This window comes from Globicephala melas, chromosome 11 (assembly GCF_963455315.2).
Source record: "Globicephala melas chromosome 11, mGloMel1.2, whole genome shotgun sequence".
NCBI classification, from domain to species: Eukaryota; Metazoa; Chordata; class Mammalia; order Artiodactyla; family Delphinidae; genus Globicephala; species Globicephala melas.
Genome location: NC_083324.2, coordinates 26,211,094 through 26,227,208, shown reverse-complemented (window position 1 = coordinate 26,227,208; position 16,115 = coordinate 26,211,094). Strand labels below are relative to the sequence as shown.

General features: G+C 40.3%; 1 protein-coding gene across 2 annotated transcripts in view; it reads left to right on the top strand.

Moving 5' to 3' along the window:
* SYNPR (synaptoporin) overlaps window positions 1–16,115 on the top strand; it is a 291,929-nt gene that overhangs the window by 273,335 nt on the left and 2,479 nt on the right. For both annotated transcript variants that reach the window (XM_030867625.2, XM_030867626.2), the window contains one exon: window positions 12,482–12,673. In XM_030867625.2, coding sequence (XP_030723485.1) covers window positions 12,482–12,673 — 192 coding nt within the window. The remainder of the gene's footprint in view (window positions 1–12,481; window positions 12,674–16,115) is intronic.

Genomic DNA, 16,115 nt, shown 5'->3' with positions numbered 1-16,115 from the left:
ACCCTCTAAAGAATGAAAACTAAGGAGATGGGAAAATGGTAAAGAAGTGACCTCCAAGGGGTGTGTTTCTACCACTGTCCTGAATATGGTCAGAAAAGCTACATACTAAACCAGAAACAAGACTCATCCAGTCTCAGTTCCAAACTGACACTTCACAAAGTGCTTCAAGGGAGCCCTAGGTGGGGAACCATTGTTTTGAAACCTTTGGGTAAGGTAGGGGCAGGGAGTTGTCACTAAAACAAAACCAACCAAACAAACAAAAAGACCTGATGGCCATTCCAAGCCCACAACATAGCAGAGTGCACTGTATGTGCATCTGACATATGATCATTCAATGATCAATTCAAAAACAAAAAAAGGCAAAAACTCACAAAACATGTGCCCACATATAAGAAAGATATATAGAAAAAAAAAAAAAGAAAGAAAGATATATAGAAACATAAAACACTTCCACCCTGTAGGCACTTGGTCTTCCATCCAACCAAAAAGCATCAACACAGCAACATGGTCCATCTCAGTGGGAGCATCTCCCTGAACGGAAGCAATTCCAGGGCTCAGAGCTCCGTATGTTTCATACATGGCCTCCAAACACAAGCCCACAACCTTATGCATACACAACAGCTAGGACAGCCCTCAGTGTGGGAGACTTGAAAGGTTTATCAAAGGTTATTTCCACTCTTGGTGATTTTTCTCATTACAAAAAAACCTTAGACCCCATCTCTAATTGTGCATGATTCAACTCATATTTCCAACACATTTTAAAAGGTTATTATTATTGCAAGTGAGGATTTCTTTTTACCTTAAGCTACACACAGTTACTTTAACAGGTACCATAATTTAGCTTTCAGATTCTCTCCAAATCATCAAAACAAGGTACTTGCAAAATGTTTATTTCCCAGGTGTTTTCCACTAGTTTCAATACTGTTTGCCACGGTGCGTAAATGGAATGAGGGTGGTTCCTGAAATCTGGAACCAGGGTGTTATATAGTTACTTGCAGAACAGGGTGCAGCTTTCTTTGTGCTCCAAAATAAAAACCCACTTTCTCTTTGGCTTCATTTTTGTAATAGTGGAAAAGATTTTTTCTCTTTAAAAGAAGAATATTATGAGCGGCACTTAGCAGGGACAGCTCTGCAAACTGGTGTGAGATTATTACATCTTCAACTAATTTCTGCCAATCTGTGTGGAATCAGGGTCCTCTTTGTGACTAAGAATATCTTATGTAGAACCTTCACTTTTTTAACAGCTCAGTTCTTCCTCTCATCAACAGGACACAATATGGCATATAATGAGATCTCATTATAGCAGATTTTAATATACCATAGGTCAAATTGTGTCCACATAGCGTAACTTCTCGAGACCAGATTCTAATAATATGCAGTTTTTAGCTAAGTGCCTATTATTGGACTTTCGTATGATAATGTTAGTCCTAACCCCCTGATACTCAACTCCACAGGTTTCATTAAGCCATCAGTTTGGGAAGCAAAAAGGAAAAAAAGGAAAAAAGAGCATACATGTTTCTTCTTTATCTGTATAACAGATTTTTACTCTCTCTGCTTATATCTATTAAAAATGATACTGGACTAGGTGTGGCAGTAGGTATAAAAATATATTTGACACAGTTTCAATAAGACATAATCTTAGCAAAGCCATAATGGTTGAGGGCCCAGGCTCTGGAGTCAAACTGTGTATATGTCCTGGGCCTACCACTTGCTTGGTGGGTGACCTTGGGCAATTTATCTCAACTCACTGTACCTCTATATTCTCAGTTGTTAATTGATGGTAATAATAGTACCTACCTTATCACTGAGAATTAAATGAGGTTAACACTCAGCACAGTGCCTGGTGGATAGAAATTAATAAATGCTGGAAGAGAGAAAATAAGAAGAAAGTTATCTTAAACTTGAAGTGGGAAAATGAGACCTACCTATATGAAAGTGAGGCAGGGTGCTAATGTGTGCAAATAGCGGGAAAGCCCTTGAGAGCAGGAGTGGTGAGCAGTGGATTCTGGTGTGGACTGGGTCACTTTTAGGGAGGAAGTTTCCACATAGGCTAGGACGCTGCTTCTCAAAGTTTGTCCCTGGATCAGCAGCCCTGGCATCACTTGGAAGCTTGTTAGAAGTACAAACTCTCAGACCTACTCCAGACCTACTGAACCAGAATCAGAACCCACATCTCAACAAGATACCCAGGTGATCCGTGGCACCTAAAGTGGAGAAGCGCAGCTCTTGGACACACCTTGCTTCTCAGAGCTTTCAGGCCTGCCATTCTCTCTTATCACACACATTGGCGCTTAGAAAAGAATAGCACTGGGGAAAAGGAAGCTATCCTCCCCAAAACTCCCACTGCAAAAAAACTGTGAGCGTTACATTCTAACAGTTATATGTTGGGAATATGATAGAACTGACAAAAATAAGTGGAATCAGCTAAATAAAGCAAGAAACATAAGTTATGATTCCATTAATATTTATGCCTCGACAGGGTATAAATCACAAATATTTATTTCATCCAGACTGAAAACGAAAACCAGGAAAACATATGATGACTCTTTGGGGGAGTGTTTGGGCAGAAGTCCCTGGTCCCCTCAGGCTTACAAAAAACGGATTCCTGCAGAAGGCAATGACATTTCAATTCCACGCATCTCCCTGTTCATTCACCTCAGACACACACCAAACAACACCATGTTTCCATGAGTTACACTATGCACGCAGCACACATTACAGACAGACACACACTCAGATTCATCCACACCTTGCCACTTTTTCATGTTTGCCTTCCTTCTGTCCTTAGGCACCTGCTCAAATCTTGCCTGCCAGAGACACAGAATCTTCCATCTGGAATAGACTTATGAGAAATGGGCTAAGAACAGAAGGAAGAACTGATGATGAAAATAATAATACCTATCATTTATTGGGTACCTAGCTGTGCAAGATATTGTCCCACAGATTAGCCATTCTTTTTTCATTCCCACAGTAACTCTCTAAGACAGGCCATTAACTGTCTACTATTTCAGTTGAGGAAATAAGGACCCACAAGTTCAAATAAACTACCAAAGGCTACGCAGCTGAGAACCAGCATAAATGAGGCTCGAACCCGGGTCTGTCTTCTCCCCAACTGGCAGAGTGAAGCCAGCATCGATGAATCCAATAACCATCCTCTCGGGAAATGGCTTCTAATTTGTAATTCAAATGTAGTATTTTCCCTCGTTTTCACTTTGTATGGTGAGCGGGGAAGTGGCGAAGGAATTTTCTTAAGTCAGGCTGAATTTAAGCTGTGGATGGTGAAGTGCAGGATAATTTCCTCGTTGGTATTTTAGAAGTTCTTCGTTTTAACCATCTGTTGCAGGCTGACAGATGGGTTGATATATGACAGAATAATGGGTCTTCAATTCTAGGAAGGCAGAAGCAATGCTTGAAAAATAACAGCTCTTTTCATGAACCTAACTGTGCTAACACCGCTTGCTCACTTGCAAAAAAAAAAAAAAATGTCAGTGGGAGGGAAGTGTGAAATATAATCATAATCATTCCCCTAAACAGAAGAGTTTCTCACAATTGCCAAAGGTCAAATCCAGTAAAATATGCCTATTCTAAAATTATACTGAAGTTTTCAAATCCAGTTATTTGAAAGGGTATACGGGGGGATAGATTTAAAGAAAAATAATAAAAACAAACCCCCCAAACCCTTTTTCCATCCCTTTCGTCCAGTCATGTAATTTTTTATAGGCAGCCAGTGTTAGGAGTTTCTTATATCTTCGAAATAATTTACAAAACGTGAGATTTTTGAAATCCAAATGATTTCCACTCTGGGTGACTGCCAAATGTGAAGTCTCTTCCCTTTCTTCTTACATTCAGTGGGTATAGATGAGAAGTCACGCCAGACGTTTGGCTAGGCACAGGGACACAGGTGGCTAAGACTGTTCCATCCCCAAGGAACTTACATTCCAGTGAATGAGGTCAATATAGGAACAGAATTTAAATAGCACATACTGTGTGCCTTCTGAGAATGTAGCAGTGACCAACGTATCCCAGGCAGACCTTCTTCTTCAAATGGCCTTTCGTGTCTTAACACAATTATCCCAGTTCTTTTCTATCATGTATTGTAACCGGATGATATATTCACACACACGTACACGCACACGCACACGCACACAGACAGGCACGCTCCTGGTCGTTGCCAAATAGGTTTGAAGCTCTACCCACAAAGAACCACTGACTCGAACTTTAGACTGTATTAAGAAAATACAAAGTTTTGGCCATATGAAGTTAACCTCAGCAGAGTGAATGTATTTTTGAAAGAACATCAGAATACAGAGTGGGGAGGGGGGGAAAAGCAAGTCATTACAGCTGAATTCATTGTCAAATATCACTGACCATGACATAATCAGGCCATGTCTATTGAAGGTTACATCACCTTTACCACCATCATAAATGCAACAATGAAAATACTCCAGTCTCCATGATTAACATTTGTATTTAATTTTAATCCTCACACCAATCCTGTAAGGTAAGCACTCCTATTCCATGTTACAGATGTCAACACTGAAGCCCAGAGAATTTCTAAGTCTGTGTATTATTTCCAGCCGTGCATAGCAATTCTTCCATGTCCTATCTGGAGATATCTCAGTAAGTGTAGAATAGTAAGTTAATAATAGGATTATGTTTTCAAAGGAGTATTTGACAGCCTGGATGTATCTCCTCAGCAGTTCCTTCCCACTCTAATATTATGTAATTCCAGAGAAGCATTTTTTTTTTTCAGTTTCAGGGAAGGTGATAGCAAGAGAGCACAGAGCAGGGTTCAAAAAGGAGCTGACTTGTTTCGGAAGGTGGCCCCTAAAAGGTCTGCTAGCATTTTCAGAGTCACAATTTCTCAGTGTAGCTTACTTGAAATGATTTCCCATAAAACGTATCCATTCTTAAATATAGGTTGGCGGTGGGGCAACTTAAATTTTTAGACAGTTTAAGAAATTACTTTGGATTGCCTGATAGTTTAACTATCCATGTCTCTACTGTTTGCCATTGTATGGAGGGAAAAAAGTAGTTGTGTGTCACCTGTTTTTTTAAAAGTGTGTGTGTGCTATCACATACATATGACTCCCAAGTCATATCTATCTCTCGACCTATCTGTTCACACATTGAAAGAACATTGTAGTCCAAGGTACATGTGAGTGATGAAGTTCAAATGGGGCTGCTTTTGACTTCAAGCCTCCCACCGTGTCTCCTATATACTTCATTTCCTCCAGATGTTTCATCTCTATGCTGCCTGACATGTGGTGTTTTCCAGATATGTTTACTATGCCCAGATGTTTCACGTTAAGTGGACAAAGCTGGTTAATTTCTTAAACCTTAGTATTTTCATCTAGTTGCTTCAATGGCAGGCCCAAATATATTTTAGAAATGCTAAATAATACATAAAAATTAAAAAGGTTGATAAGATGCTCAATAAGCATCTCTAAATCTCCAGACTTATCCTTGACTAACTCTACAAATATGATTTTTCCCGATTATTTTTAAGACATCTAAACTGGTTTCAGCAGCTGCCTCACCTCTGGTCTAAGACTTGGGCATCTTACTTGTTTCTGTACTTACTGGTAGAGGTGTCAAAACCTGTATCCAACTATTTGGAAAGAGTGTCATTTTCTACATAAGCTAGCAACTCACCTGGAAACAGTAGCATCCCTGATTGTTTTCCTAGGCTTACAAACTTGTAGAGTACAAGGGTCCGGAAAGGCAGGAATACGCTTCTGCCAACATTTAGATACATAAGCAGATCCATCCTAGATCTTTTTACCCCTGGGTCTCACTCTGTTTATTGCTTGGCTTTCTTAGAGGGAGAGAATTACAGGTAAGCAAGTGCAGAAAGCTGATAGCCTCAGCAGACATGTGGGCCACCAAAATTCCCAATAAACAAGCTTCCCCGCCTCCCACTCAAACTTCGCTCTTGGTCCTGGCCATTGTCAACATGCATCCTTCTTGGGCATAGATTAAGCAGGTAGTAAAGAGAAGCCCAAAGCTCCCTCTACACAACAATTCATAGGCCTTCCAGATAAGTCATTTTGTAGTGTGTTTATTATTCAACATGAGTCTGCTTTGAGAGCCACCCAAGGGACAAACCTAAAAGAATTCTGGATACAACCAGATCTGTGCAGCTTTCCCCGTCCCTCTAGACTGGCCAGTGACCCACACGCATTTTTTGTTTGTTTTAAAAACACCAAGTCCCTTTCCTGCAAAGCCATTATCACCATTTGCAATTACACATTCTTCTGTGGTTATGTGAGTCAGTTGTTCTCCTCCAACAGGATGAATACTGGGGCCATGTCTGTTTTTATTAACTACTGTATTCCTAAGACCTGGCATCTGATTGGTTCTTACTAGAGATTTGTTGAATAAATGAATGAACCACCTAATTTGACCATCAAAACCCACTGAATAATACTAATACACTTTTCTATACTGTTATATATTTAATTATTATGTATAGAATTTGCCTATATATGTGTTTGTGTGTGTGAATTCATTGAGGGCTTACTCTGTGTTAAGCACTGAGCAAAGCATTTTATTGAATTAACTCATTTATCCTTGGCAAAAACCCTATGAAAATACATGTTACTGTTGCCCCTTTTTACAGATTGGAAAACTGAGGCTTAAAGGGTCCCAGAGCTACTTAGAAAGAGTTGAGATTTGAACCCAGGGCTACCAGATTCCAAAGACTGTAGAGTGAACTACTAGGTGATTCTTTCCTAAAAACCTATATATAAGACCTACCTCACAAATTCTTGGTGAAGAAAGTAGAATAATGTATGTAAAGTTCTTAGAACCGTGCTTGGCTTATAGTAAACACTGAATCAATAGCAGCTACTACTAGTAACATTATTACTATTCATTTATTTTGAGCAGTTATTAACTTTCTTATATTATTATGGACTTGTTTGGAAATGTTTGTGCTATTTGTAATGAAAGGTTTAGGCTGGATCGATTGGAATTCAGAGCAGGTTGTAAGGAATGTTTTTAACCTGTGATTTACAACAGCATTGCAGAAAGCTACTGAAGACCTTGCCATCTACTCCAAGATCGCCAAACAGCCAAGAACACCTCCTTCTTGCACCCAGATTATGAAATCAGTTGTCTCTCACTGAGCTACAGGGAGAGATGCATAAATTTTTTTTTTCTTTTCATAAGAAAAGAAAACAAGAAGAAACAGGAGGCCTCAGTTCCACAGCTGAACAACCACAAATCAATTGATAAAGTTCTCTGGGAACAGACTGAAAAAGTGCAGTGTGTCGATCATAATCAAATTTAACTGAAGAGAAAAAGAAATGAAATCCTACATTGATTCTCCAGTGTCAGCCAGATTCTTCACATGTGAAACCAGATGACTGATTATTACTCAGCCCCTGTAACAGAACAACCCCATCCACTGCAGCTTTCTTTCTGCAAGATCCTGATTAGCTGATAGTGTATCTGGCAGTAATAACATAAAACAACCCAGACAGTGCAGAAAGGGCAAAGATGTAAACCACCTGAGGGCCGGGAACAGTTCTTTGGCCGGTGTTTGCCAGCCCCTCCTCCATTTTTAGAACAGTACCCAGCCCAGAGTGGGAAAATAATCAATGCTGAACATATGATTGGGAAAAGGGACAAGTAAAATGATGGACGAATGAACAAATCAATGGGATTTGGAGTCAGGTCTGAGTTTGGTACCCAATTCCTCTAATCACTTACCTTCTCTAAGCCCTCCTCCTTCATCTGTAAAATAGAAAAACTGACGCTACTCCATAGGGTTGTGGTTAGGCTGAACTGAGGCTAAACGTGTAAAGCACATCAACCTCAGGCCTGACACACGGTGCGCCCCCCATCAAAGCTGGTTTGGAATATAATGACGTTCACCTTCTGATGAGAGACACAGACTTTGAAGCCCTGCAAACCTTGGTCGCAAACAAAGCTCAGCAACTTAGTGACTCTCAGACCTCCAGCAACTCACTTGATCTTTCTGAACATTGATTTTCTCATCTGTAAAGTGGGGTCAACAATAGCCACTTCAAAGTGTTATTATGAGACTTAAATGAGTGATACGTGAAATACAGTGTCTGGTACATAGTAACTGCTCTGTAAATGATAGCCATAAGTATGAATATTGCAACTTAATTTTTATTATGAGTCAATAAAATCATGGGCCTCTAAAAGCAACAGAGTGCTTTTATAATAGATTAAGAACACAGATTCTGATATATGTATACGTGTAACTGATTCACTTTGCTGTACACCTGAAACTAACACAGCATTGTAAATCAACTGTCCTCCAATAAATATTTTAGAAAAAAAACACAGATTCTGGAGCTGAACTCCCTGGGTCCAAATCCTGGCTCTGCATCTTTCAAGCTGGGTTTAAGTAATTTATCCCATCTGTAAAATGGGACTTTATATTTCATCCCATTTCACCAGTCACCATCCTGGCACATGTGTTGAGAATAGAGGGGTCAAGTCAGACTTTTCCCCTACATCTAGGCTGAAATGTAGCTCCCACTTAGTGGAGCTGTTTCTGTGGGCCCATCTCTTCCCTTGGCTGCCAGTACCAAAAACCCAAGCCTCCCTTTGGTCATTGATCTGCCTTCAGTCCTCCACCAGACCACTGGGGCAATGGATTATGCCATCCTATCAACCTACGTAAGAAATCCTATAGGCCAGGACAGATGCAAGAGGTGTGCTGGCCTTGTAAAAGCTAAGCTGAAAGATGGCTACCAGGGCCATCTCAGACTCAAGTACCAAGAAAAATTGTGACATTAGTGACCCAAAACAAGACAAAGGGCATCACTTTCAGTGGACCCTCAACAAGTGCTTCCACTTGTTAATTGTGGATTGGTGTTATGCTGTCCCATAGCACATGTGACTGTTGAACACTTGAAATGTAGCTGATACCAAATTAAGATGTGCTGTAGGTATAAATTACACCAGGTTTTAAAGACTTAATACCAAAAAAAGTAAAATGTCTTATTTATAATTTTATAATGTATGAAATGATAATATTTTTATATATTGAACTGTATTATATAAATACATGTGATGTATTAATATGATTAATTGCACCAATCTCTTTTTGCTTTTTTTTTAATGTGTTTACTGTAAAACTGAAAATTGTATATGTGACTCACATCTCTGGCTCCCATTCTATGCCTATGAGATAGCACTGGGTTAGAGTCTCAGTGTTCCCAGCCCAGGATGTGGCCATGCAGATCTTTCCAAACCTCAGACATTCTCTGCCCTGCTTCTGTCATGTGGGCCAGAAATTATTTACTGTTGTTCTTTAAATTATTTGGTAACTTCAATAAACTTTATTTTTTAAGAAACTCCTGTACCACTCCTGGATACAGAAATCCAGCATTATTTGACATAATTAGAAGATAAACATAGAAATGAATCATTAGAAAATAAAAGAGTACTGTATTCCAGCCAGGTACCATTGTTTGCCTGAAGGCTCTGAGCCTGGGGCCAATTTTCTTTGATAGGTAGGTATTAAATATTTGTTAAATAGCCGTTAGAGACATATTAACATCCAGCTGAGACTTTCTTCTTTACTACTCAGATTACAAGAGAATCCTGAAGGAGAAAGCATTTCTTCCTCTGTAGCTCAGTGTTATTTATTGCTATGTCTGTGTCTCCACAATTAGGTAGCCCCAATTTCAGAACACCTGGGCATAATGGAAAACCACTCATTAAACATGGAGCCCAATGTCCTGAATTCAAATCTCTGTTACTTATGACAACTCGGACACATCATTTAACTTCCCTGAATCTGTAAAATGGGTATAATTGTCTTCGCCCTCATGCAGTTATTGTGAAGATCAAATGATCTTCTGCCATAGTGTGTTAAAAACTAGACATTCTCTAGAAGTCAGGTGTCACTTTTATTAGTGTTCCAAATGAAATAATGACATAAATCTGTGAGTGGACCCAGACAGTTATCCCATCCAGCCACTGCTTAGTGATACTCTCTTCGAAAAATCCAAAGCTGTTCTGTGAGCTGAGCTTCTACCTTGCTGTTTGAGTTCTGTGTTCCCTGATTCACAGCTTCATTCTGGTATTCCTGAAAGCTGACTTAGCAAAGTGAATCCAGCTACACTGAGGGTGAGGGTGAGCTCATGATACGCACAGTTGTCAAGCCAGGCACTAGTTATAAGGAAAGTATTTGACCTGTGTTTCAGTTTCCTCCTAAGAAAAGCAGGGCTAACCTCAGTACCTCGCTGTAAGGCTAACGATGTCTGTAAGTGGTTAGCAGAGTGCCTAGCATATAGGAAGCACTCTAAATGTGACAGCACATTTAATGTGACAGCAGCTGTTTCCTAAGACAGCCACTAGTTTGGGACAACTTTTGATGGACGCTCTGCCCTGTCCACCATGTTCTATGCCCAAGAGGTGACTTGCATGGATCACATGGGGTTCCAATTGGGTTTGGCCAATTGGAGGGAAACCGTGGGTTAAATCCATTTCACCTGCCTTCCTTAATCAAGGTTGTTTTAAGACTTGCCTGTCCTCCAGGCAGAAGGAACTTGGAGTCAGCTGTGTCTAGTTCCAGATGAGCTGGTCAAGAGAGGATGGGACCAACAACCCTTCAACTGGGCATGCGCCAGTGTCCTCTAGGTGACCTTTTGGCGTCAGCGTGTCGAAGACGCCACGTGCAGAGGCCTGTAGCCTCGTGACGCCTGTGCAGAATGAGGATTCCTGCACCTTTTTCCAATCACCTTTCCCCACGCCCAGCACGCCTCTGCCCGCCCTGCTGCTTTGTTCCTCATCCCATAAATACCCCACCACCCACCAGCCCCTCGCCTTCTGGGGGGTGCATGTGAGATTTGTTCTCCCATCCCTGCGCTTGGCTCTATCGCGGAAAAATATCTTTTCTTTGCTGCAGTCCTAGGCCTGTCGGGCTTTTGGCTTGCTGAGCATGGGGCAAAATGAACCTGGTTTGGTAGATTAAAGAATGGGAGGAAAGTGGGGTCAGGGCTTTGCTCCCACATCTCTCCCTGAATGTAGCTTCAAACTTAGGCTTAGCAAAAGACCAAAAAAAAAAAGTTGAGGCTAATTTGTACTCTAGCTAGAATTTTGACATAGGTGCCAAATCATCACACTTTGCTCAGGTATAGAAAACTTGGCTTGAGGCTGCTTTCTGAAACTTTTGATGCTAAAACTCTCAATTCTAATGACATTTATTATGTGGTCTAATTATAAATCCTGGTGCTGCTGTAAGGACAAATAGGGCCACCTGAAGTTCTGTCTGGGCGAGCCATTGATATAATCAGTCAGTGCCTTGATCCCATTGCCATGCTGTTTTTATTTGGTCTAATTATAAAATATGTTTTAAAATACACAAGTTTATATAAAACAAAAGCCGTCTTTACTCCTACCGTTACCACCTGGTAAGCCCCTATACAGAAGTTTATAGAACCCAGTTGGGACCATTTTGTATATTCATTTATTCTTTCATTTATTTTCTCAACAAATGTTGCTGGCGCCTCTTCTGCCAATTACCCAACAATAAGCAAAAGAGACAAAGGCCCTGCCCTCACGGAGCTGACCCCTCACTGGGGAAAAGAGGCAAACACACACATTTTCACTCCTCACCACCATCCAGTGAGACAGGTACTGTTATTATCCCAATTGACAGAGGGTTAAATTGAGGCTTCACGTATTCATAGTTTAGCAAAGTGCCTAAGGACACAGCTAGTAAGCAGCAAAGTCAGGATTCAACCCCAGGCCTATAGATGATAGACTGAGCTTTTAACTCATATGAGATACCTCAGTACAGTATACCATCCCTCTGTATAAAATGGTACTGGGGGGAAAGGGTTGCATTAGCTCCCCAAAATAACATATTTACTCCAAGGACATAGATCCTGACCTCAGCCATAAAGTTTGTTTATGGAAAGTGATTCATTTCTATTGTGTCATATTTAACTTAAGCAGGACCTCAGTGTTTTTAACTTAAGGTACTTGTTTTAAATAAAAACATGAATGTTCCTTAAAGCAGACGTGAAAAGCAGTATAGAATAGTCAAGCTCACTGGTCCTGGAAGCAGACGGCCAGGCTTAGAATCCTGCCCCCCCCACCCCACTTACTAACTCATGACTCTGAGAATCTTTTTTAACCTCTTTGTGCCTCAGTTTCCTCAACTGTTAAATGGGGACAGGATTCGCATCTATTTCATAGTGCTGTTGTTAGGATTAAATGAATTAATACATGTAAACTTGGAATAATACTTCACATAATAAGTGCTCAGTAAAAGTTATTATTACTATTGTGATTTTAATAAGTCTATTTTCTAGAAATATAAATACAGTATCACAAAACTTTCTTTTATTTGTTTCTCAACATGGTTTCAATGCTATGGGGTCTTGGAATTTTTCAAAAGGCAAACCAAAGAGTTGTATAAACGAATCAATTTGTTTCTAGAACTCACTTTTCTCTTCCTGTTTTATCTTTCTGTTTTTCTCTGTAGGACTTCATCGTCACTGTAGTCTTTTCTTTCTTGTGGTTGGTGGGTTCATCAGCTTGGGCAAAAGGGCTGTCTGATGTCAAGGTTGCTACGGATCCCAAAGAAGTATTGTTACTGATGTCAGCTTGCAAACAGCCGTCCAACAAATGCATGGCTGTCCACAGCCCTGTGATGTCCAGCCTAAACACTTCTGTGGTATGTTTCCCTCTATGCTTTACCTCCCAAATCTTTGTTTGCCAGTCACAGGAGTCAGAAAAACATCTCAGGAGTCTTCTGGGGAATTTTGCCTCTGAAATGAGTCCAGTCTAAAAGGTGATAGTTCACTCCACAGGCAAGACGATCCTTTGGCCTTCCAGTTTTCTACCCATAGACTTTAATGCTGCCAATTAAAGAGTTCTTAATAAGAGCCCAGCAGGTACTGGCAGCTGTTGCTTGGATGACAGTCAAGTCAGAATTCTAAGCCAGAAGCAGATATAAAATCTAAACCTTAAGTCTGAAGTCTGCCGGAAGTTGAAAGGAATTATTTGATAGCATAGAGGTTTCCTGGAAAGAAAACACTGTTCCAGCCACACATAGTTAGAATACACCCAGTTGATTGTCTAGAGAAAAATACGCAGACCCAGTAGGGTACAGATAGAAATGCAAAGTATAAAAAATACCTATAATAGTTATGGTAATTTTTTTAATCTTCTCCACGCTTCTGATTTAGTTGCTTGATAACTTTGGAAAAGCCGAACTGTAATAGTTGAACAGTCAAATATTATCATCAAGTGTATGGCTCTTACAGGGAGACAGAACACCTGACAGATAGCAGGGCCACTAAATTGGATTCTTATTTTATGAGTATAAGAACTTGTGTTACTCCAAAGAAAGAAACCGTATCTGAGAAACAGAGGCTATAGTAGCAGCAAAAAGCAGTAGTTACCGAATAATAGAGGGCTCACTGTTTGATAAAAGAGTGTTTGATACAGGATCGACATTCTTTAGCCACCCTTAAAAATTAATTATCTTTGCTTCAAGGTTAACTTATGTTTCTACAACTTTCTGGAATTTAATCTGAGAAGGCATTTAAGAAGGGAAAAAGTGTGGCTCATCAGCTGCTGGTGATTTCACTGTGCATCTTGCCTTAGTAATAAGATAGTAAACATTGAAATAAACTATATATTAGGGTCTCACAGTAATTTTTATTTACTTCTGGCCACAGCTATGGATGAATAGTTTGAGGTGTACATTAAAATACTTTCCACTACTTCTGTAGTTTGTTTACAGGCAGTGCTTAATAAAAGTTATTATAACCCTGATCTCAGAATTTAAGAGAAGAAAGATAAAATCATTCAGTGTGTTTGTTAGTTCTTCTAGTAAATTATGACATCCTGCACAGTCCATTTAATTCTGCTTCTGATGTCTCTAATAAGTTTAGACTAGGAGATGCAAATTTTGAATGAGAAACAATGTGACGTATGTCTTAAAAATCAAAAGAAGAATGGATGGAAAGCAAAGCACATCGTGTGTGGAAGGGCAGGTCTGGTGCTGTTATCGTTCTGGATCTGTGTTTGTGTGCTCCAGTTCCTAGTGGGAGAAAACTCCATTTAAACTGGCTAAAGCAAAACAGTCTTCGTATCCCTAAAATCCGTTCTTTGTATCCCACTACTGGTACCGATGTCTATATGGGGTATAATGGTTGGGTCACAAGTACCAGAAACGGACGAACCATCCATAATTTCTACTTCTGTTCCTCCAGCTTCACGGAAGCAATGATGGTACATGTCCTCAGATAATCTAGATGTATTCTCTCCATTCTTTCTCATGTTATGTACTGTGTTTTTCAGTCTCTCTTTCTGTTGTCCCACATCTAGGCTAGAATCAAAATCCCTACTCTGATTTCAGTTGCAACAAAATGACAAGAACAAATTCGAGGGCTCATGTGCCCCTAAAATGTGCCAGGCAAGAGATCTGTGATACCTCTGTGATGACGATAAAGACATCACTGCTCCTAAATAGGCCCATGGCAATGCCTTGTTTATGTACTTACTTTTAAGTTGCATTTCCCTAATTTCTAGGCTCTTCTCTTTTTAGAAACAAAGTAGCATCAGGGGAAAGGGAGGGACCAAGGAATAGAAAACAGGTAAAATTATAGTCCTGGGCAGAGCCATCCCTTCATATCTGAAAAGATTCCAAGATCATTTTTTCTACTCATATATCAACTTATACTTACAGAGGTGTAATTTAATCAAGCTCTCCCCTTTGATGGAAAGTGTCCTAGTTATTGTACACATGGTTAAAACGTCCTATATGTAAATTAGAGTTGTGTCAGTGATTACCTAATTCATTTTGATCATGCAACTATTATACTATAAGTACCTTATTTGTGTTTTGTATCTCCCTCAGCAGGGAGCCTAGAACATGGCACAAAATTATGTTAAATAAATCTCAGTTAAGGTTAAAGGAAGACAAAAGGATGGGATGGGGAAAGAGAAGAAGGAAGGGAGGGAGGGAGGTCTGGATAACCCAGTCTTCAATACGATTGGTTAGCCGCCTAGATGCTCAGTTTTGGCTGTTGACACCTCAAGAATATGGCCGCAAAGCCCTGCTTCCATTTATGCCTCAGCAAAAGAGTCAACTGAATGCAATTCATGGAAATATTTTAGAAAGTGATTCATAGCATAGCTTAGCAATCAGTAAGCATTTACTAACGTGTTCAGCACTGTCTAGCTGCTTCACACACATCCTCTTTAATCCTCACAACTGTTCCCCAAGGAAGGAATAATTGTCTCCATTTCATAGAATTTAAAAAATGCTGATGTTCAGAGGCTAACTGCCTTGTCCAGAATCATAAAGCAAAAAATTGCAGAGCCCAGGCCACTCGAATTCCAAAGCCAGAGGGGATGGCTCCAAGACTGAGATTCAGGTAGTGTGTCCTGATCCACTTGCTGCAAAAATGTTGAAGTTTGGAGCCCATATTTCAAGCCCCCGAAGTCCTTCATCTTGACTACCTAGCCTGCCACTCCCACCCCCAGGGCACTCTGAAGCATCCCACCATCCAACAAATAAGGGATAAATTATTTTGACACTGCAAGGGACTTCTAGAAGCCTACTCCAGAGCTATGGCCTCTGCCCAAGTCCATTTTGTTTGGACACCATCGTGCTGGAGTGGCTATTAAATGTACTTTAATGTCATCACAGCTTTGTGTCACACTATCATTGTCTGTCTCCAAAAGCAGGCTGTTAAAACTGACTGCCTTGCTTAATTTCCAGTCAACGAGTCCGCCTTGGAAGAGGCTGGGGAACAACTGTTCTGTTTGGGCCTCTTACAGAAGCAAACAGTTCTGCTTCCGTCAAACACTCAGGCCCCAGAGAAGTGATACCCGGTCCTCTGGCTCACCAAGGACACCCTTCTGGAAAGTGAGAGGAGTTTCCATAGGAAAGTCTCATATTCAGTTCTTGAGAAAACATTCCATACCTCTCTGCAACCTGAACTTTATTCAGAGTGTGGTTTGGGCATTCACTTCTGACTGTGAGAGGCACAGAAAGTACAATTATTCAAAGAAGCACAACCTCTGTGTACACTACCATGCGTGTGCTTGTCTGCATTCCACCTGTACCATTGCTTACTCCATACTTTTTTTTTTTTTTTTTT